The 20,854-nt window shown below is 27.2% G+C and overlaps 1 protein-coding gene and 1 long non-coding RNA gene across 4 annotated transcripts; one reads left to right on the top strand and one right to left on the bottom strand.

Moving 5' to 3' along the window:
• Positions 1 to 6,889: 6,889 nt before the first annotated feature.
• Positions 6,890 to 9,101, top strand: LOC149518895 (uncharacterized). Of its 3 annotated transcripts, none has more exons than XR_016342482.1 (4): positions 6,890 to 7,187; positions 7,717 to 8,302; positions 8,404 to 8,452; positions 8,538 to 9,101. It is a non-coding gene; the product is annotated as an uncharacterized LOC149518895 (long non-coding RNA). The 3 variants fall into 3 exon arrangements; XR_016342483.1 differs by having other exon boundaries at positions 6,891 to 7,187; positions 7,717 to 7,806; positions 8,096 to 8,452; XR_016342481.1 differs by having other exon boundaries at positions 7,717 to 8,452.
• Positions 9,102 to 15,617: 6,516 nt separating this feature from the next.
• LOC111315863 (alpha-galactosidase-like) lies at positions 15,618 to 20,754 on the bottom strand. Its single transcript, XM_022917880.2, has 16 exons — positions 20,426 to 20,754; positions 19,185 to 19,374; positions 18,768 to 18,826; positions 18,592 to 18,648; positions 18,431 to 18,465; positions 17,897 to 18,000; positions 17,713 to 17,788; positions 17,211 to 17,269; positions 17,070 to 17,135; positions 16,883 to 16,966; positions 16,697 to 16,761; positions 16,500 to 16,582; positions 16,323 to 16,413; positions 16,143 to 16,192; positions 15,917 to 16,057; positions 15,618 to 15,815 (listed from the first exon to the last, which is right to left on the bottom strand). Exons 1-16 carry the CDS (start codon positions 20,457 to 20,459, stop codon positions 15,729 to 15,731), a joined length of 1,281 nt encoding a protein of 426 aa, XP_022773615.2. The 5' UTR covers positions 20,460 to 20,754; the 3' UTR covers positions 15,618 to 15,728.
• Between the last annotated feature and the right edge of the window lie 100 nt (positions 20,755 to 20,854).

A 20,854-nucleotide genomic window follows, 5' to 3' on the forward strand; every position in this document is an offset into this window, starting at 1 on the left:
GAACTTTAGATTCGCAAGAATTTCATATTCGTAAAGATTTGCAGATTGTAATTCACATATAAGATCCAAATATTCACATTCAAAAGATTCAAAAGCATATGAAAAATTCATGGATTCACATAAAAAATTTCAAGGCTCATAGCCAAAATTCAAATATTCTCATTGAAAAAATTTCAGGATTTCACATCCAAAGTTTTAAATATTCTTATTCAAAAAATTTTAGGATTTACATCAAAAGTTTCAAAGATTCATATTCGAAAATTTTTAATATTTTAGAACCAAAATTTTAAAGATTCTCATTTGAAAAATTTTTGGGTTTCACATCTAAAATTTCAAAGATTCATTTTTAAAACTTTATGGTTTCACATCCAAAATTTTAAATATTCTTATTTGAAAAAAATTTTTGGTTTTCTATCTAAAATTTCAAAGATTCTTATTCAAAAAGCTCACTTAAATAAAGGCTATATGTTTAAAAAGTTTGAAAAGTTTTTCTTGTAAAAAAAAATCTTATTATGAAAGATCTTCCTCATTTGAGGATTCAAAAGTAAAAAATTTTCTTCAATTAGAGTCAAATTTTGTATGTAATAAATGTCAATGCAAATGTATTCTACATGTTGCAAATGTAACAACCTAGATTCTCACTAAATGATCTAAATGCATGTTTTAAACAATAATGCAAATGTCATACTATGATTCAAATATTCTTTACATAATGCAAATGTATACCCCAATCATGATGCAAATGTAATTATTAAGGATTTAAATACAATGTAAACATAATATATGTAATGCAAATATCACTAAATCAATGTCATGAAATTTCAATTATGGTAACAAGATTCTCAAGACTCCACCATCTTATATATTCTTTTTCAATTTCTTAAAATTAATGATCTCAAAACTAATTTCATCATTTGATCTATGTTATTTTCTCTGTCTATCACAACTCATAGGTCATGTTGATCAGTCCATCACTGTATTCATCACTGAGCCATCTTGGATTTCTTTTAAAGGAATGGAAAAATCTTTTATGGACACTGCCATTCACTTATTTGTCATCATTCTAATTCATGACAAATATGATATATTTCCTCAATTCATTCAAGGGATGTACACTTGGTAAAGAATAAGAAAAATGGGTCTTCATTATTGAAAAGAAAGTATGGTCAGGAATAACTCAAAGATAAATGAAAGCAAAAAGCTATGATTGTTTAAATAGGATACCAATATATAAAATAATGATTGTTCAAATAATTTTAAACTTCAACTCAAAATTCTCTTTCAAAAACACATTCCATCAATATCATCGATCTTTGAGCCAATAATCATATTTATTCTTGGCATCCTCACATGAAGCTATTTTTTCAAGTTTTCATCTTCACTTAAATTGTTACTTCGGGTTTTCAATTTAAGTCTTTCTGTTTTTTCTTTTTTTTGTTACACATCTCCCTCTCATTTTTTATTTTCTTTCCTCTTCATCTATCAATGATACTTTGATCAAAATTTCAATGACAAATCTGCCTTAGTTCAACACATGATTCTTCAATTTGAAAATTCACATTCAATTAAAATGGACTTTTATAGGTTGTAATATACACTAGAGTGAGAGTTATGAAAGAAATTAATAAAGCAAATTATATTTGAAGGGTAATCAAACCAAAGATTATTTTTTCATGTAAAACACCTTAATATTTTACCCTATCAATTTCTTCTTTTTTTTTTTGTATTTTTAATCATTTTTCAAGAAAAATTTGAACACAAAAGGGCTTTGCTTCTGAAATCACCAAGGATCTTCATTTTTTTAAGCTTTTCAAACTTTTTCCTCCAGTATAGGGGTGATCCTTAATTAAGATTTTTTTAAAAAAATTTCAATAGGCTCAAATGGGGTAGCAAAGGATAATTTTATTTTTTTTTGTAAATAATAAAAGAAAAATGATCATTTATCATTTTCAACATGAATACTTTCAATGGAGAATATTGATTGACTAAGAATAGACTTGTAAATGAACCATTTCAAATATCATGTAGTGCATTACTTTCACCTCTCAATAAATAAAATTATTCATCAAATTTATCTTCTTTTATTCAACAATCTCAATGAATCAATAGTCTTAATTTATCAATCATATCATCATTAATAATGTTTTCAAAATAGAATATCAAATTATTGTCATGATTATTTGAACATTCATTATTTGAAAAAAAAAAAGATAAGAAAAAAAAGATATGAGAAGGTAAAAGTGTATAACGGTGATTCACACAAAAGAGAAAATATCATGAAAATGCATCATATTTATCATTTTTATTAAAATGATAAAAAAATAAGATGAATATTCAAGTATATAAAAAGATCCATATTCTAAAAAAATCTTAAAATGATAAAGCAATTTAAATAAGCCTTTTATTATCTTTCCTAAAATTATTCCTTTGGGTGATAAGACAAAAAGCCTTTATGGACATTCAGCTTCTCTAATTCATTGAAGCTCATCGAACTTGCTCAAATCAAATTGTGCATCTTATGCTTGAAAGTAAGGTAAATTTTTATAGAGTGACTCACATTCTCATTATGATAATCACATGTGACATTAACATTATACTATTTGAGATAGGGTGGCTTCAGTGGTTCTAAAAGAATTTGAGATACCAAGTCATTATTTCTTAACCAATTCTGGGAATAGCTTAGTGTAGGTTATGTGGATAGGATCAATGCAAGCTTTCTTTTGGTTGCCCCTAGATCTTTTCAAACCACTCGCTTGATTGTTAGACTTGAAAACTAGTGCAGTGACATGATTAGGCCTATATACAGGTGTTTGAAAGGTTGGTTGATAAGGGCTTAGGTAGTTATTATTCATGATTAGATAATGAGGCTGGTAAGGGACTTATGCAATATTATTGACTATCGAGTAGTAAGCAGAATGAACATATAATGGATATAGAGCATAACTTTTGAATTATTACCCTTTAAAACTCGTTGCTTGGGCTTCAACTTTTTCTTAGGCATCCCAACTTTCTTGTCACTATTGGTCTCTCATTCCTCAAGCTTGCCACTCTTGATGGCATTTTCAATAATCACCATTGAGATCATCATATTAGTAAAATTTTTTGTTACGTTTTCTATCATCTTCTTATATGATGGTGCATTTAAGGTGCTAACAAACATGATAGTTATTTCTTTTTTAATCAAAAGAGGTTGAACTTGAGCAGTCATTTTTCTCCACCATTGGACATACTTTTTGAAAGACTCTATTACTTTCTTTTCCATGCTTTGTAAAGAAAGAAAACTAGAGGCTAAGTCAATAATTTGATGGTATTGATTAATAAATGCTTGAGTAAGCTCATTCTAATAATAGATAGGGGTTTGATCTAGCTGAACATATCACTTTACAGTTGAGCCAATAAAGCTATCTTGAAATACATGCATTAATAACTTTTCATTATTGATATAGGCAACCATTTTTTGACAGTTATGGTGACCTGAGTTATCGAACACTTGGTACCATTATATTTCTTAAACTTTAAAACTTTAAAATTTAGAAGAATCACAACATCTAGGATCAAACAAAGGCTGGTAGCATCCATAAAGTCATAAAAATCTATCCCTTCAATAACTCACAACTTCTCCTTGAGCATGTTCATCTTGTAATCTACTTTTAAATTTTTCAAAGCCTCAACCATTTTCAGTTTCTCTTTTGAAACATCCAAATTAGGAACTTGGATCGGTTCAATTATCTTTTTAGCAATGGCAGAGTTGTTGTAATTTTGGACATTCCCTTTGCTGGGTACTGGTGGCATTTCTAAGTAAGTATAGCTTATTGAAAATACAAACTGTTATGATAGAACGCTTTGAGTGGATTGGGCTTGATATGGGCCATAAGCCAGAGGATATAGATGATCAGTAATGCTATGTGAAATATTTTCTTCTATCACCTTTTTTTTATTCAACTTGCCCAATGCCTCAAGGATCTTACTTAACTTTCCTTTAATCTCTTTTTGGGCCTTTTCTAATTTTTCAATATGGCTTGCATTATCTTGCTTCATTTGTCTGACTCGAGCTCAGGTATTATACTAGTGGTGAGTTGGTCAAGCTATCCTTAAACTTTGATTTCCCATAATTATGTTCCAAATTTAGAATGATATTTATGGAACCATCCAATTATGCATGAGATTGATGCAAAGATGCATAAATGCATAAATGCAATCAGAAGGATCTAATGGTGTAAATACATGCATACAACATAAAAGAAAAAGGTTAGTAAATATGATATATACAAAGAATAATATATACGAAAACAACATAAAAGGTTAATATGCAAATACAAAGAAAATATATAAATTTACAAGCAAAATAAATATCATATCATATGTCATATTTAAGATTTTTTAATACAAGGGAAAGCATGACTCTAACTTAGTTTAGACCCTTAGGGTTTATTTACATGCTAAGTTTAAAGGTTTGATAGTCTAAAGGTTCTCAAATTGTTCTTTATATCATTGTCCATTATAGACTGATAAATTACCCCAATCTTTACCTATTACAGGCTATAAGTGGAAGGGGTTTAATTTGAGTCAAAGTTTTTCGCAAGCCCATATGAAAACATGAAATCTCACGAAGACATAGTTATTTTACTCCCTCTTAAGAGATAAAACTTGGGTGTAGAGCTCTATTATGTATGTGCAAATTAATGATATGTATATATATATAATGAATAAATAAACAAATAAAATACAAACAAGGGAGAAAAAAATCTTAAATTTATTAGGCTAGGCTTGGATAACTGAAAATTATTTACTAGCCTGACTTTCAATTTTCCTAGTGGAGTCACCAAATTATTATAATGTATAGATCCGTGTATCTATCGCTTGACATAACTTTAGAAGTTGCCATCAATTTTTTTTCTTTGCTATGATTGGCCATATAACTAAATCTATCCCATTTTAAAGAGAGATCTAAAATTTAATTCGGATATCTTTAAAAGGTAAATTTTAGTCTATGAAAGCAGATTTAGATTTAGGAGTGTGGTTACGCGTAAGAAAGGTTATAGCACCCTTACAACGACTATTCAAGGGATGGTATTAGTTTGATTTTAAATTATCCAAGCTTTAAAACATATTTATAATTTACCAAATAATTTAATATTAAAAATTTTTCTTAAACTATCTCAATATATTGGTAATAATTTAAAAATATTTTCTCATCACTTGAGTATTCAATGAGACTATTTGTCACATTCTAAAGAGGTTTCATCTTCGGATTCATTTGATTTTCTTGTAAAAAACTTTTACTTGTAAAAATAATTTATTCTTAAAAATGTCTTCCAATATGTTAGTAAGATTTTTTGTTAAAGATTATCCTCCAATATATTGGTAAGATTTTGTAAAAATTGTTCTATTACTTTTTACAAAAAAAGAATTATGAAAATTTTCATTAGTTTGGTAGAATTCATAAAAAAAATTTTAAATCTACGAAAAATTCTCTAATAATTTGATAAAATTTATGAATTTATTTTTTAAAAAAACATTTTTTATTTTTGGAAGGAGAAGAAAATCAATTGAAATAAATAGGATAAAATTAAATAAAATAAAAGAATAATAACAAAAATACAAAAAAAGAGGATCAGCTTGGCTTCAAAGACAAAAAGGCAGCTCGACTTGACAACTTAACTGATTTAAAGGCTCAACTTCAATGGCTAGAAGAAAATGGGTTACCAAGTCATGCATGGAGGGTTGAATCATAACTAGGCCAACAGGCGGATCCTTGCAGGTCAGCAGTTGCAAAATAGCATCATTTTCTATTGGTATAGAAGTAAAAAAAAAAAAAACCTTATGTTTTTCTCATAATAGACTTCCTTTTCTCTCTTGAGTTGAATTTTTTTTTGGCCTCTTTCTAGAAGCCTTGCGAGGAAATTCAATAATACCATATTTCAGCCATAAATCCAAATTCCAACATAAGAAAATTCAACCGATTGTCAGAAAGTTTAACTTTTCCTAGAAAGTTCTTAATTTTCAAAAATTGGTCGTCGTAAACACCTTCAGCCACTGTGAAAATCACAGGAAAACTTTGAAATTGCAACGAAAAATTTAATAGAAAGCTAGAAATTCAAACTTTCAAATAAAAACCCTAGAAATCCTAAGAAAATTTTCAAAAAAGAAATTCAACAAAACCTTAAAATTTTCAAAAAACTTCGAATTTAAATACAAAACTTCAAAATCAAATGAATCCCAAAAAACTCCAACCTAATTCCAAAAAAAAAAAAATTCAAAAACATCTAAAAAAGAGTTAAAACCAGAAAACCCTAAAACTAAAAAAATTGGAAATGCCTAATTTCATAAACAACCAAAATCAAGACCCAAATTTTTTTCCATGTGATTTATGTGTCCAATCCCCCTGAACGTTAAAACCCTACACTAATTTTAAAAACACCTAGAACCCTAATAATTCAGCTAACCTTCACTCCCTGTATAATTTTTTTTTATGTGTGTTTATATGATTTTTCTATTTTATAAAAATTAAATTTCTTTAATTTTGAAAAGGATCATGGTTTTATTCTATGATTAAGTATATGATTTTATTTAATTCATCCATAATAAATTTTGAAATCACAATCCTTTGATTTTTTAATTTTTAATTTTTTTTACTTTTATTTTTTAAATTTGTGAATTTTTTTTTACTTTATAAAATAAATAAAATTAAACAAAAAAATTAAATCAAATTAAAAATTTTTTATTGAGAGTTTCTCAATCAAATCCAATTCCCAATAAAAAAACTTATTTTTGATCTCAAAAAAATCTCAAACCACGTGAAATATCCACATAATTTAATATTAAAGTTGTCTCGTTTTGTATCGAGGGGACGACATTGCAATGTAAAAAAGAAAAATTGAACGGTAATTTTACGCTTAAAAAAGCTTCTCCGGAGAAGCTTTTATCTGTTCTCACAATTTCTTCCTTTGCCAAGGCCAAGCTCTTAGCTTTAAACGCCAACAAAATCCATAGCCATTTTCTGCTATCAAATGGCCGCGCCCTTTTCTCGAATGCTTTCTCTCCCCTTTAGATTTTCTATCTTTTCTCCTTTCAGTACAATTTTTAGTGTTTTTTTAGCGAGCATTGTCTGTTAACGAGACAAGTTTTTCGCTAACAAAAGCATTAAAACGCCGCCGTTTCTGACTTCTAAGTAGTGGTAGGAGCAGGTAAATCCTTCAATTTCCTTCTCTTTTGTGCTTTCTCTTTCTTTGTCGCAAGGGTATTCCTTCCATTTTGATGCCACCCAAACATCATCCTCAGTTGATTTTCCAATAAAGATATAGCTTTTCTAGTCTCCAATGGCTACAACCTCTAGTGGAATTGACGACTTAGATGCCTTCTTTTACTCTTTCACTTGAGTTTTTGAAGGCTATATTTTACCCAAAAAAGTTAGCCGTTTAGTTACTTAGAACAAGAAGAAAAAGATCATTTTTTTTTAATGTCGTTATTCTTTTAATTACTTCCAATAAACTGGGTTTCTTTCTTTTTCAACTGGGATTTTTTTTTATATATATTTTCATGTGTGGAAAGGAAGAAATTTGTGTTGGATTGAGTGCATTAATTTTGTTAGATTCAAAGAGGCTAATCTCAATAGTTTCTATACTAAAAAATTTTGCATTATGGGTCTTTGTCATTTTTTGTTTTTCTGATATTTAAAAAAAAAATACTCTTTCTTTTTCCTCCCTGGTGTTTCAGGTAATGTAAATGAAAAAGAGGGAACGTTGAATGAATTTGTGAAAGAAGCTGCTATGGCTTTGAATTCAGAGCCCCAGCGTGTAGGTACTGGTGAGCTATTTTGATTCCTTTATCAATCCTGTTTGTGCTTTCGTACGAGCCATTTTTTTCATTTTAAAACATCTAACAGCTATGTGAAGGAAAGGGTATGAATTGATTTTATGTTTTTCATTTTACACTATTTCTTCCTTAATAGCCTTTGCCCAGTAAACTGCAATTTGTTGTCTGTAATTTGAGGGTTTTGTTTTTTTTTTTTGCTTAACAGCACCATTATGTTTAAATTTCAGTGGTCCTTTTACAATAGATTATATAATACTTAAACTTTAATTTGGTTATGCAGGCACTAACTTTGTTGAATAGTGTCATGAAGGTTACTTAACTTTAATTTAGTTATACAAGCATTAACTTTGTTGGATAGTCTCATGGAGGTTACCTGAAAATTGGAAACACTTAGAGATTTTGTTATAATGAGGAGCAATGGCCAACCTGTTTACAACTTTTGCGTTATAGTTGATGATATTACCATTGTTATTTCACATGTTATAAGGTAATTAGAAATGTCTAATTATTTTACTAAATTTAATATTGATTTTATTTGTGATCATTTTGGTCCTCTATCCTCACACTCTCTGTAAATTGGTATTTCAGAGCAGAAGAGCATTTACCTAATACTTTAAGGCAAGCCTTAATATACAAGGTAATCTTAAAAAGCATCAGTTTTTTTTTTCAATGTTTGGTGGCTTTTGGAGTCTCTGATTTCGTTTACCTATACGAGGAAGCAGGTCTTGGCATTTAAACAATATTTTGCCACAAGCTCTTGGATTCCCAATGCCTTTCTTTGCCCATGTTTCTTTGATTTTTGCACATGATAGAAGTAAATTGTCAAAACGTCATGGTGCAACTTTAGTTGGTCAAATAAGTAGTTATCTTCATTCTACTTTTTTTTTTTTTGCTGCAAATATTGCAAAATAAATGTTATCACTCTGATTTCCTTGGATTTTACAAGTGTATCTTTTAAATTAAGGATTAAAATTCTCCATGTTTAACAATTACCTGTTATAGTTTAAAGAGATGGGGTATCTGCGTCAGGCAATGGCGAATTACTTGGCACCTTTAAGTTAGGGTGTTGGAACTAAAAATGAGTTTTTCACAATTGAGTAACTTGGTTAGTTTTTCCTTTGACTTGCTCTGATGTATATGCTTTTATGCTTTTAAGTCCGATGATCAGCTTAGGCAAATAATATCTGGATGAATGAATTATTTACTTAATTGTTGTAATCTCTGTTGAAAACTGTATAGTGTAGAACATGTATGAAAATATAATACATAATTTTATTTTACTTCTATAGTTAAATCATAAGTATATAGCATTATTTTACTCTTGTAGCGAAGTGAGGGCTTGAAACCTAGTATTTATTTATTTCAATGTTTTTTTAATGCTAGATATCCTTAATTTGTTTTTGTATGGATGATTAAGGTTATTGATAAAATAAAATGAAATTTGAATAAAAAGGGAAAGTGTAAAACATTCATGATTAAAAAATGACATTTACAGAGAATTTTAGAAATAAAAAAAATAAGGTAATAATTGTAAGTGAAGAATAATTTTTAAAGTCCTATCTAGGGATTGGAGGGAACTCAGTAATTATTTTTCATAAAATAATATTATCTTCATTTTTAAAAAAAATTATTATGAGAATATTTAAAATGAAAAATTAATTTTTAAATTCTACTTGGGGAGTTAAAAAAATAAATAATTTTTAACACAAAAAATGTCATTTCCCTCATAAATAAAATCTATTTAGGAACATATATAATTACATGCATTATTTAATTTATGTTGTTACATGTGCATTTCATACATTAATAGTAAACGTGAAGTAGTAAGGTAATAATTTCAAAAAAAAAAATTTTTAGGAAAAGTAAAATAAAGTTTAAAAATAATGATTTTGGAAACTTTCTCTAGATATTAAAGAGAATTCAAATAATATTTAACTAAATGACATCATTTTCATTTTTGTCAAGAAATAATGATAAGAATTTCGTAAATGGAGGATTAAATTCTCTAAATCTTATTTAGATATTGGGGAGTCAAGGAAATTTTTTATTCTTAAATATTTTTATCAAAGAAATAATAGTAAGAAGAATAAAAATAAAATAAATTAATTGCATTGTGTGATCTTATTTGTATAATTTATTTCATATATGGCATTACATGCATAATAGTTGGTAATAAATGTGAAATAAAAAAAGACAAATTTTGAAAAAAAGGATTTTTTTAGAAATAAAAAATTAATATTTTTAAGTAAACATAATTGTTGGAATCTCACTTAAATATTAGAGGGTTTTTTAATGATTATTCTTTATAAAGGAATGTTATGCTAGATTTTAAAGGCTATTATGAGAATCTCAAGTGACGAAATATTTTTTGCAATTTCATCTAGATATAGGGAAATTTAAAAGAATTTTTTAAAACATGATATTTTCATTTTATTCCTAAATAAAAGGTTTTTTTTTTTTTTTTGCAAAAATAAAAATTTTTAGGGAATTATTTTAAATATTAGAATTAAGGCTAGTTTTATCAAAGTAAAAGGATAACATATGATTTATTGATATCGTTTTTAAAATGGGCATTGTGGTAATATTAATTCTTTTTCACACGTAATCAAACTTTTTATTCCAAATTTATTTTCGTAGATCAAGTGAAAATTTATTTTTTTCAATAAGTTTTAATTAATTTAAAATTTTATTAGATAGACAAGTTTTTTTAGATAATCCATCACACTTAGCTAAAAAATATTGATGATAACTCTTTTTGTTTTAAAATTTTCATCTAGTGGTCTTTAAAATCGTTATTACAATTAAAAAAGAGCTATTACAATTCTAAAACTAATTAAAGGTAAGAACAATTATAAAAAAAAATTATTGTAACATAAATAATTAAGTTGTTAACATAAAATTTTAATTAATTATTTTGTAAAACATATACGAAAAATTAGTAAAAATTAAAAAAACATATTGGTAATGTAAACAAGTGAGAAAAAATGTAAAATTAGTATAATTTAGCATAAAATAGTTATAAATTATTGTAATACATTAAAAAGAGTTATAATAATTTTAAACATAATAGAAAGTAAGAACAATTATAATAATATAATATTGTAATGTAAATAATTATATTAGTAATATAAAATTGTAATTAATTATTATTTTGCAAATAGCTAAGGAAAATAACTATAAATTAAAAAATAAATTGGTAATTTAAACAAGTGAGAACAAACATAAAAGTAGTATAATTTGGCGTAAAATAGTTATGAAGTATCTTAACACATTAAAAAAGAGTTACGGCAATTTTGAATATAATGGAAAGTAAAAACAACAGTGAGAAGATATTATTGTAAAGTAAATAATTATATTGACAATGTAAAATTTTAATTAATTATTATTCCTCTAAATATATTAGAAAAATAGCTAAAATTTTAAAAATAAAATTAATAACATAAATAAGGAAGAAGTAAAGCAAAATTAGTATCATTTTGAGTAAAATGGATTAGAAGTATCGTAACATGTTAAAAAAAGTTATAACAATTCTAAACATAATCAAAAGTAAGAACAATCGTAAAAGTATATTATTATAAAACATTATAATTATGATAATAATGTAAAATTTTAATTAATTATTATTTTTTGCAAGTATATTACAAAAACTAAAATTTTAAAAACAAATAGGTAATGTAAATAAGTGAAAAAAATGTAAAAATGGTATCATTTGGTGTAAAATGGGTAAAAAATGTCATAATAGACAAAAAAGAATTATGACAATTCTAAAATTGTTGAAATGTAAGAACAATCTTACAAAAATTTTATTATAATATAAATAATTAAGTAGGTAACAAAAATTTTAATTAATTATTGTTCTTGTAGATATATAATAAAAATATCCAATAAATAATAAAAAATTTTGGCAACTTAAACATACAAGAAAAAAATGTAAAATTTGTATCATTTGACGTAAAATGTGTAAAAAATAATTAATATAATAAAAAAAAAGTTAAGACAATTTTAAATATAACAAAAAATAAGAACAATTATAAGAAAACGTTATTGTAATGTAAATAATTAAATAAATAATGTAAAATTTTAATTAATTATTATTTTTATAAATATATAAGAAAAATAGGTAATAAATAATAAAAATTTTACTAATGTAAATAAGTGGAAAGAATAGTAAAAATTTTCTTATATTTGAAAGACATTATTATATCATTTTTTGTCTTAAAAATTTATTAACATAAATATTTATGTAATAATTTTATTTTCCACTATGTAGTAAAAATATTTGTGTAGTAGTAAAAAATGTCACATCTTGATTTAAACTATCTATGAAAGAAAATCATACAATTAAAATGGTACAATGGTAACTTTTTATTAGTTTTGAATTAATCCTTATTTTAAAATGCTAAACCATTAAGTTAAATAAGTTAATTAAGATTTTGAAAAAGATTTATTTAGTATATATTTTTAAGTTTTATTATTTTTGGTATTAAATAAATAATATATTTTTCAAAGTGATATTTGATTTGAAAAATATCTTAAAAGTTGTAAGATATTGGTGTTGTTTATATCAAAAATACAAAATTTCAAAATTGATAATTCTTTGTAAAATATTTTTTAAAGTTTCAATAAAATTTTTTTTATGTTTTTGTATTTTTCAAACCAAAATTATCTTTAAAAATTATTTATTTAAGCTTAAATGAAAGTTTAATTGTTGTTTTTAAAGTGAATTTATTAATCTTAGACTTAGTATAATTTTGATAATATCGGTTTTAAAAAATGAATTAACTTAAGAAAGTTGTTTTGTAATAATAAAATTTTTCAACATTAAATTTGTTTTATTTTTCTATATTGATTTACAAAGTTTTAAGTTTGAATTTTTATATGGATGAAAAGTTTTTTAAGTCTACTTTTTAATAGATCAAATAAAATCAAATTTTAAATTTTTTAAAAAAAAATTTTGAATTTTTGTTAGAGACTATACAAGTTATCTAATAACTGTATAAGGGATAATTTTAAAAATTCATTATAATTTTTATACATTGAATCGGATAATGAATTTTATATAGATAAAAATTATCTTAAGTCTAGTTTTTAAATATTTAATTGGATCATGATTTGGAGTTGGATAACTCAATATATGAGTAAATTAATAAGTATAATATAAAACAAGATTTAGTTTTACAGCTTCAGAGTGCAGTATTCATCCAAAATGACCTTGTATGTAAAATCAATTTAACTAGATCGATTTTCTATCAAAATAGATTGATCCTTTCTACTATAATGATTAAAATTTGAATGAAATTCAAGAATCAATTGATCTCCTAATAGATCAATTGATCTTCTAATGGACTTGATCGATCATTTATTTCTAACAACTTTTAATGACTACTTTAAAAGGAGAAAAGTATGCATTTTCATTTCCCATTATTTTTCAAGATCTAAAAGCTCTTTTTTTTTTTTTTTTTTTTTTTTTTTTTTTTTTTTTAATTGGGCATTCCAACACACTTGTGAAGTCTCAACAAGCCTTACATTCATTTTCTAAAAAATTCTAAAGTATTTTAAAGATTAGAGCTTTAATTTTTTTCATTCTTATATTCAAATTATATTTATTTTTCATTTATCACTTTTTGTATTTAAATTAAGCAAACACTTAATTTTTGAGAGGTATTTTATAGTTTGCAAATTTTTTTTTATTCAAAAAGGATTTTTGAGTTAAGGGATAAGGTATTCACTTGAGTGAAATTAATAGGATTTAGTAGAATCTTATAAAAGAGTAGATGTTGCTATATTGACTTTGAAATATAGGAATTGTATTTTTTAAGAGATTTTTTCAAGTAGTGGATTCAGTTTGGCTAGAAGAGCTAAGAAAAAGGATGTAAGTACCTTTAAAGAATGATCAAATTTTTATAAATTTTTGTATTTGATTTCTCTATTATTATCTTTTATTTTATTTTTATTTATATGTGCTTTAATTTTCTTTATTATTGTTAATGTTATTAAATTTTCATCAAAGATTTTATTCTTTTAAATTTTCATTTAAATTTATTGAAGGCCAATTTTGGAAAAGAATTTGAAGATAATTCAATTCACTCATTTCTTGGATTGTTATCTACACTTGAGGTAACACTTTAATTTTTACGATTTATGTTAATAAAATTTTAGGACTAGAAAGACAAATCATACAAAATAAAATCATAAAATATATAACACAAATAACTAAAAAATAATTTTAAAATTAAAAAAATAAAAAACTATTAAGATGAATACTAAAATTTCTATTAATTATTGTTGTAGTATTGTTATTTGTTAATATTGAAGAAATAACAAAATATTATTTATTAAAATAATATATGTCATAACTATAGTTGAATTTTTATTTTAACATCATTGTTTATAAAAATAGATGAAAATAAATATAAAATATGTAATTTATAATATTTTTTATTTGTTAGATAAATAAAATTATTTTTATATTTTTGGTTGACCTGTTAATTTGTTCTACCATTTTTAATACTTTTTCAATTTTTATAATTTTTTTAATTTCTTATGAGATACCTTAAAAAAAATTCAATAAATTGTGATCTTACTGTAAACAAACCCACTAGTCAAGTTTAATTAATAGGGATGTGAATGACTAGGATATCCATAATTTTTGAGGTATTTGTATTCAAATTTGATTATTTATCAAGATACTTGAATCCAATAATTATTCAAATATTTTTATTTTTTGCTGTTCGAATCCCCTTAAATTTTCATTTATTAAGTCAAACTTTGACTTTTAAATACATATTATTAAAATTTTTAGATTAAATAATTAAAATTAAAAATCATAATTAAGATATTTAATGAATTAATTTAGTTAAGTATTATATTAATAATTAATTTATAAATAGTATATATAGTATTAAAAATATATTATTTATAATTAGATTAGGATAGTGAGCACCCTAATTTCATTACCCAAATCCTATTTGAATCTGGATGGGTTGAAAGTATACTACCCGAATCCAATTATAGATACTCTAATCGTATTTAATCGGGTTGGATTGTTCCGAGTACCTGTGTATATGGTATCCGTTGCCATTTTTATTAAATCGTGAGAGAAAATTTAAATGAAGTTTTTTAGATAAAGTTTGTGAAATTTTTTTAACAAACATTTTAATAAAAATTTTGATAAAAATATAAATCGATAAATTGATAAAATTTAATATAAAAATTAATAATATGTAAAACACTTATTAAAAATATAATGTGTAATTCAAATGTGATAAGCACTTATTAAAGAGTAAAAATTATATCAAAATTTTTCTTTAAAATGTTTATTTAAAAAAATAAAAATTTATTAATTTTTTTTAAAATTTATACATTTAATTTATATAACAAGACATTTTAATTTATTCATTTTAATTTTCGATTTTAATTTTTTAAATTATTTTTACTAAAAACCTCTACAAAATTCACTTGAATAACTTCATAAATCTTTCTTGGCCCGTGATAGAAAGTCATTATTTTTTTTTCTAAAAAATATCATCATTTTGATAAATTAATAAATTATGAATAAAGTGATTCATTATATAAATAATATATAATCCAATAGTATTTAACTCTGTTATATATATATTTAAAAATAGTTTGAAATAAAAGAAAAAGAATGTAAGAATCGAAATTTAAATTTCATGAACTTAATTTCATATATGCAATTATATATATATATATATATATATATATATATATATTTGCAGAATCATTATTGCGATTCACATGCATGAGATACACAATTCATGACTGGTTTCACATTAATGAGATTCACAATTCCTGACAGATCCCAAATGATTCTTTTGATTATTTAACCAATATTTTAAAAAAAAAAAACCTTATTTCTGCTGTGGTTCCAATTAAACAACGGGAATCACATTCTACTGTGGCGTGAGGACATAAAACTTGCATGCATGGGATTCAACAGTTCGCTTAATTTGATATTTGACAGAGTTCGTAGTTGAATGCTGCCAGAAAATCAAACAACTTTGATATTAGCTTGGAGTACATGTACGTCAAAGAAATCAAAGTTTTGATCCCAAAAAAAAGCAACTGTAGCTTTACATACCGCCCACAAATCTCGAGCATCGACTACTGTAGATGAGTTGAGCCCAATGTCATCCCATTTTGCAGTTATGGTAGCACTCGATAAACCTCTGTTTAATAAGATTAAGGCAACTCTGTTCTCAGTTAAAGGACCAGCCCACACCTTTACATATAACACATGGGAGAGGAAAGCAGTTAAGGCGTGTGAAATTTGATGCTTCAATGTCAAATAAATGAAAAACTCTAACCTCCAGATCTCCAGTCTTTCTGACCTTCTTCCCTTGAACCCCCAGCTTATCTGTTAAATGAACAGTACCAGAAAAGGTGATATAGCTTTCATTTCTTGTCCAGAATCCAGATTGATGCGTTTTACAGCATGAATGTGAACGTACTAAAAGAAAAATGAGATGGATGATTATATTGGTTACCTTGATTAACAGCTATAACCTCCTTGTTGCTAAGCAATTCGAATGTGTCATCATCCATGGAACGGATATCGCACCCAAGAATAAGTGGAGCCTATACCATCATAGTCAAATGATATTCATTAAGGATTGCACTGTTTGATTTTGAGATTTGTGGGAATGAATCATAAATTCAAGGACCTTAGCTAAAGCCCATAAGCTGAAGTGAGAGCGGTATTCTTCTGTTGACATTCCTCCATTGCCTACCTCAAGCATGTCTGGGTCTAAGATTTAGAAGCCAAGAGAAAAATGTACAGCATTGTTTTGATTTGTTTACTCAAGTCAAATAATCAATCGTCACTAGCTGGTATCTAAGAACAAGATCGGTCTAACCATACCATTCCATCCTCCAGGTCCAGCATAAGAAGTCCATTTATCATTAATATCAGCACGCGATATCATACTAGCAAAAGAGAGTAGTTGTCTCATAAATCACAATGTTATGGGAAGATTAGCATTTGTTCACTAATAGCTTGAATTCTCATTAATTTCAGGTGTATATTTCATATATACTGTCCTTTTACCTCTCCCAAGTATCCTTGATGTCTCCAGTTGTTCTCCAACTATTCCCAATGCTAGGTGCCCAAGTTGCTGGGTCTTCGAAGCCCCTATAAATGATTATATATCTTATACATGTTGTCTGCAATGGAAAAGGAATTTGGTAGAACCAGGAAAAAAATGGAAAGGAAGGAATTAGACAAATAGTCATACCATTCGCAAAGAGAGTAGAAGATAGGTCTACCGGTGTTTAGAAGAGCTTTGCCCATCTTTGAATATCTGTCACCAAGGAATCATTAACAAATTCTCACTATAATAAACAGATGGTAGAATTTCTTTTCATCTTTAGTATACCTTTCCTGTGGGCTCACTCCTTGGTTGTGGCAATTGTCATATTTTAGATAGTCAATACCCTGAAAAACGAGCCAAGCAAGATTAACCTGAACCTCGTCTCATACAATGGTGCAAAATGAAGAACTAATCAACACACAGAAACTTGGATGTGTAACAGACCAAAAAACAAATTGTAAATTAACTTGGAATAATATTAACTCTGGAGTCAGGACAGAAGATTAATAGGTATGGTCCATCTGGGCTATCTTTAAGAGGCAGATCCACGTATATAGGTAAAGTGTGCATTGACACACCAAATATTGGAAAATAAGAAAATTTGAAAGAAAATCTTTCCTTAGACAACTCTAGAATTTTTTTCCTAGACATCATTTCCGTTAAAATTAATAAATTTGTTGGCAGTTTATATATATAAATATATATATATATATATATATATGTGGACACCTTGAAAAAATCCTGGATCCCTCAGAGCTTAAATATGCAGCAATTGTTAATAACGTACCCAAGAAGCAAAGGTGTTAGCATCTTGTTGCTCATGACCAAGAGACCCTGGCATTTGCTTACTGCACGTTAAAGTCCTGAAAAAACAAATCAGGATTTAGGGGCTAATAAATATATGGAATAGCTTTTGGTACCAAAGAACGTTTTAGCATTGTAGTTGAATATTGATGGATGTAGCTTGATACCCAGCATCAGCATAAATCCCGATCTTAAGCCCCTTGCTATGGACGTAATCTGCCAGTGCCTTCATCCCAGAGGGAAAAAGAGAAGCTTTTGCCACTAAGTTGCCCTGTTAGCAAAGATTACATGCAGCATTTTTGGACATTAATTTGCTTAGACGTTTGATAAATTCGTGTTACATGCAAACACGTACAACAACTAGCTAGCAGTGTTACAGCAAACTTTCTGCAAGAGCGCTAGCAAGAAGAAATCGTCTAGGCTCGGGAAAAATCAAACCTCCAGAGACTGGAACAAATTAAGAAAGATACCAAGGAAAGCTTCAATATCTTAGGTCCAGAAGTTTCAAGTTTCATCTAACTTCATCAAACGAAGTCTTAGGTCTCTAGCAATTTAGTTTAAGTATTTAAAACATAAAGATGCAATGATTGACAAAAAAATATTGGCATAGACATAGCAGATAAATTGAAAACAACAGATAATAGATTCATCAGTCTCAAGGAATCCCAATTGATAAGAAGTTCTGTAGTTAAAATTTATACCTCAGAGTCTCTATTCAATTCAGCCCAACAATCATCTGGTCACGCTCAAACAAATTTAAGAAAATCAAGAATTTTGTAGGGACATAGTCATCATAAAAAAAAAAAAAAAAAAACTTATTGGGTCAATCAGACTTTACTGTTCAAAGCAATAGAGAACTTACCTAGATTAATATACTCATATCCAAGGGCTGACAGTCCACTAGAAACCATAGCATCAGCTGCATAAGAAATTGAGTTATTCAACTAAACAGTCAAAATTTAGGGAAATGGTAAAAGTAATAACTCATATTTGGCAGAAATGTCAAGCCTTCCCTATGAAACACTTCTTATTTCTTACCTGTCTGCCGAATTAGCTCCTCAGTAATCTTGCAGGGGAAATGATTATAACTGTTCCATCTGCAGTGAACACAAATCAGTAAAATAGCAACACAGGAAATGCAGCCACTCAAATTTAAATGAGCATGACTAAATAATGACCAAAAGTACAAATGAAATCTTTTGCTAAGAGTATAAAGGGAATTTTAACTAAGTTAACTGAAATAGCACCCAAATAAAGTATGTACTGGCTTCTGCATTGTATTAAATATGCCTAGAGCGTCCTGAATTTGCTATAATTGTTTTTGTTATATTTTTATTTTTTTACAAAATGTCCCCTTCAGAAACTAAACATTCATCCGCACTTCATTGTCAAATGATACTAAAAAAAGGAACATGGTGGACACATATTTGATGAAGTTAGACAGAATATGCTCACCCCATTTGAGGAGTGTGACCAAGACCAATATTAAGCAGATTTCTTCTTGGCACTTGAGCTACATCAAGTTTCCTTGGACGAGCACCATGGCTTACGGCCGCCGTCAAAATGGTGAATAATACGAATGCAGCGGGAGTAGGTATCCAACCATAAGCCATCGGGTGCTGCCTTGGTTTGTTTGAAGCAAAAGCTATGAACAAATATTCAGGAATCTTAGTGTGCATATGTATGTATGTGTGTATATATGTATATGTAGTGAAGCTCTGTGTTAACAGAATAGCATAGAAAAGTATTATCTGATGCCGCCGGTGAAAGCGACATAGAAAGCTTCCACTTTGGAATCATCCTACATAATCCAAAATTCATAGCCGGTTTAATGATGAAACCTAGCTATTGTTAAGAATCTGTCTGCGAGCATATCAGCTTTGGTTCTAAATGGTATCTGATGGGCAATCAAGCAGCTTGAGTGTTGTTATTGCAGAATGTAGACGTTTTAACCAAGGTCATTGAGCGGAATGAATCATTTACTAATTTAATATACCTAACATTACCGAATCACAGTATCAACATGGTTGTTGTTATTTGAAGATTGAATGATGTCAAAAAGAAATTAACCATGGATTCATCGTAATCATAATTTTGTCAACAAGTGTGCTACATGATGGGAAATGCTGGTGCCAGCTGCATGCAATAAGAATTTTCTATTAGGAAAAACAAGCGCTAATTCGGATGGTACTCAAGCTTATAATTTGTTCTTGTGAAATTCCAGGTTCAACTTTGATAGTTAAGTTTGAATCTGAGTAACATCTTGATTATTTTTGTGTTTGTGGAGCTGAAGTTTGAGTTAATTTTAAGGGGTATAGAGTATTTTCATTGTTCTGGAAAGTACCATGGGTATGTAGTAGTCAATTGTTTTTCTAGTTACCCTTCGGGTTTGGTTTGGGTAAAAAAAAAATTAAAAAAAACCCTTTTTTTTTGTTGCTTCTGGTTCTGGACAGCCACTACCTTTAAAATCTGAAATCAAAATCTACCATGTTTCCAATCCCTAGGTCCCTGCATTTTCCTACTGTCTAGAAATTTCATTGTTAGGTGACTAGCAATTCCAACTTCCCCAAGTCCTTAACGGGCTCTAGTCTGAGCCTTGTGACCTGTTTCCCTAGGGATATTGAAACCCACATAGTGCCCGGATTTTACGTTTGTAGACATCAGTAGGCTTCCTCAGCTTAGAAAGCAGAATTTACCTTCAACATGATGATGTCTAGCTTCAAGTTCCATGAGGCTTAAATTGAACCTTTTGATGAAGACAACCCTCAATTATTTCCTCTCAGGACTTGAGAGTTGAACTGTTAAGCTTTAAGTTATTAGGTCAGGTAGGTATCAAGAGCTTATATAAAGAAACATTTGTTGCTAAGATAATATTATGTTTCTTTTAGAAAGCCTGAAAAGAGATTTAAGATAAATAAGAACATTGAATGAATTTATCACTACATATTTACAGATGAAGGTAGACTAAATTAGGCGTAGCAATACAACTCAAATTTTTTTGTTAAGATTTACAAAGCACCAAAATAATACTAACTCAATTTTAGCAAAATTCTTATATGAGTTTGGCTAAAATTAAAATATTTTTTGTGTTTGACGTATGAGTGATACAATAATTTTCGTATTTT

Source organism: Durio zibethinus, chromosome 5 (assembly GCF_047325235.1).
Source record: "Durio zibethinus cultivar Kanyao isolate XHJ-2024 chromosome 5, ASM4732523v1, whole genome shotgun sequence".
NCBI classification, from domain to species: Eukaryota; Viridiplantae; Streptophyta; class Magnoliopsida; order Malvales; family Malvaceae; genus Durio; species Durio zibethinus.

Excerpts from the sequence above, each read along its gene's own strand:
- LOC111315863 (XM_022917880.2), bottom strand. The coding sequence starts at position 20,459 with ATGGAACTTGAAGCTAGACATCATCATGTTGAAG. Across the intron at positions 18,649-18,767 it reads GGAGCTAATTCGGCAGACAG|CTGATGCTATGGTTTCTAGT; the intron begins GTAAGAAATAAG and ends TTTCTTATGCAG. Across the intron at positions 16,193-16,322 it reads GGTTATAGCTGTTAATCAAG|ATAAGCTGGGGGTTCAAGGG; the intron begins GTAACCAATATA and ends TTCATTTAACAG.